This window comes from Etheostoma cragini, chromosome 21 (genome assembly GCF_013103735.1).
Source record: "Etheostoma cragini isolate CJK2018 chromosome 21, CSU_Ecrag_1.0, whole genome shotgun sequence".
NCBI classification, from domain to species: domain Eukaryota; kingdom Metazoa; phylum Chordata; class Actinopteri; order Perciformes; family Percidae; genus Etheostoma; species Etheostoma cragini.
In genome coordinates, this window is record NC_048427.1 from 1,298,174 (window position 1) to 1,299,527 (window position 1,354).

The following is a 1,354-nucleotide window of genomic DNA, read 5'->3' on the forward strand; positions in this document are numbered from 1 at the left end:
GGCTATTTTAATTCCAAAGGCCAAGTGAACTGTCCTTTTAAAAATAAAAAGTCTAACTGCCTCTATGGGAATTTAACATGGGGGGGAGGTGTACTAACGAACATTTATTTATTCATGATACATTATTCATTCACTAAGGTTGGATTTGTTGGATTTCACGCGCACCTCTGTATCTGCAAGGGACCCCTTTTAAAATGGCCGTGTCATCTTAAGCATTAGGTTGTCTATTACCAAAATCTCCACTCTAGCCGGCTGCAGCCTCCTAAAGACAGTAATGTAGGCGGGTCTCTTAGGCTTAACGCTGACCCGTGTGTTACAGTGTGTTACCGTGTGTTACCGTGTGTTACCGTGTGTTACCGTGTGTTACAGTGTGTTACCGTGTGTCACCGTGTGTCACCGTGTGTTACCGTGTGTCTCCATGTGAAAATGCATGTTAAGAAAGTGACATCTGGATTGTTTCTCTGCGTATTTGATGCGTAGGATGTTCCTGATCCGTGAGAGCCAGCAGCATGCACAGTGCTTTGTCCTCTCGCTGTGTTACAAGCTGAAGACCAAACATTACCTGGTTATCCCTGTGAGTTACACACACACACACACACACACACACACACACACACACACACACACACACACACACAGACAGAGAGTTCAGATCAACGGGACGTCCCTTACATTCTAGCCTCTGGAGACTCAACCAGTCCCATTTTGCCGCAACAACATTGAAGTGATCTGAAGAGAAATGTGTATTTTTAGATGAAACAGATGTTGATAAGTTTCCTTTCGGGGACGTCCTTTGAAATTGGGGAAAAACTACAAGTTGTAAAAAAGGTTATGAATTGCAATATATCACAGAATATTGTAATATGTTTAAAAAATTGCAAGAATATGGTATCGTGATGATATGGTATCGCGAGACGTCTGGTGACTCTCGCCCTTAACGGAAAGTACCGAGAGGCGGGTTCAGAGCGCTGCAGGCGGGCTGGCCCCGCCTCGTTAGGTCTGACCCGGGTTAAACTGTCATTATCCCCGTAATCATCTGCAGTGTGAGGATGGAGGCAGGAAGTACTTCACCATGGACGACGGGCTGACCCTCTTCATCGACCTCCTGCAGCTGGTGGAGTTCCACCAGATCAACAAGGGCATCCTGCCCGTGTGCCTCAAGCACCCGTGCGTCTGTGTAGCACTTTGACCTCTAGTGACCTCTAGTGACCTCTGCCCTGGCGCTCCTTTAATGTAACCTCTGCTCCTGGTCCAGAATCAGACACCTTCCCTCCACCTTCCCTCCACCTCCGAAATCTTTTGTTATCACATAGTTTCATCGGAGCAGCAGCAGCTGATTGGATGCCGACTGCAG

General features: G+C 47.0%; 2 protein-coding genes across 4 annotated transcripts in view; one reads left to right on the plus strand and one right to left on the minus strand.

The window, feature by feature from the left end:
• grb7 (growth factor receptor bound protein 7) overlaps positions 1-1,354 on the minus strand; it is a 30,408-nt gene that overhangs the window by 9,947 nt on the left and 19,107 nt on the right. The window lies entirely within an intron of this gene.
• Positions 434-1,242, plus strand: LOC117937014 (growth factor receptor-bound protein 7-like). The gene is made up of 2 exons (XM_034860630.1): positions 434-574; positions 1,043-1,242. The coding sequence occupies exons 1-2, from the start codon at positions 473-475 to the stop codon at positions 1,187-1,189; spliced, it is 249 nt and encodes an 82-aa protein (XP_034716521.1). The 5' UTR covers positions 434-472; the 3' UTR covers positions 1,190-1,242.

Coding starts and splice junctions, on each gene's coding strand:
- LOC117937014 (XM_034860630.1), top strand. CDS start 473: ATGCGTAGGATGTTCCTGATCCGTGAGAGCCAGCAGCATGCACAGTGC. Junction 575..1,042: donor AACATTACCTGGTTATCCCT/GTGAGTTACACA, acceptor AATCATCTGCAG/TGTGAGGATGGAGGCAGGAA.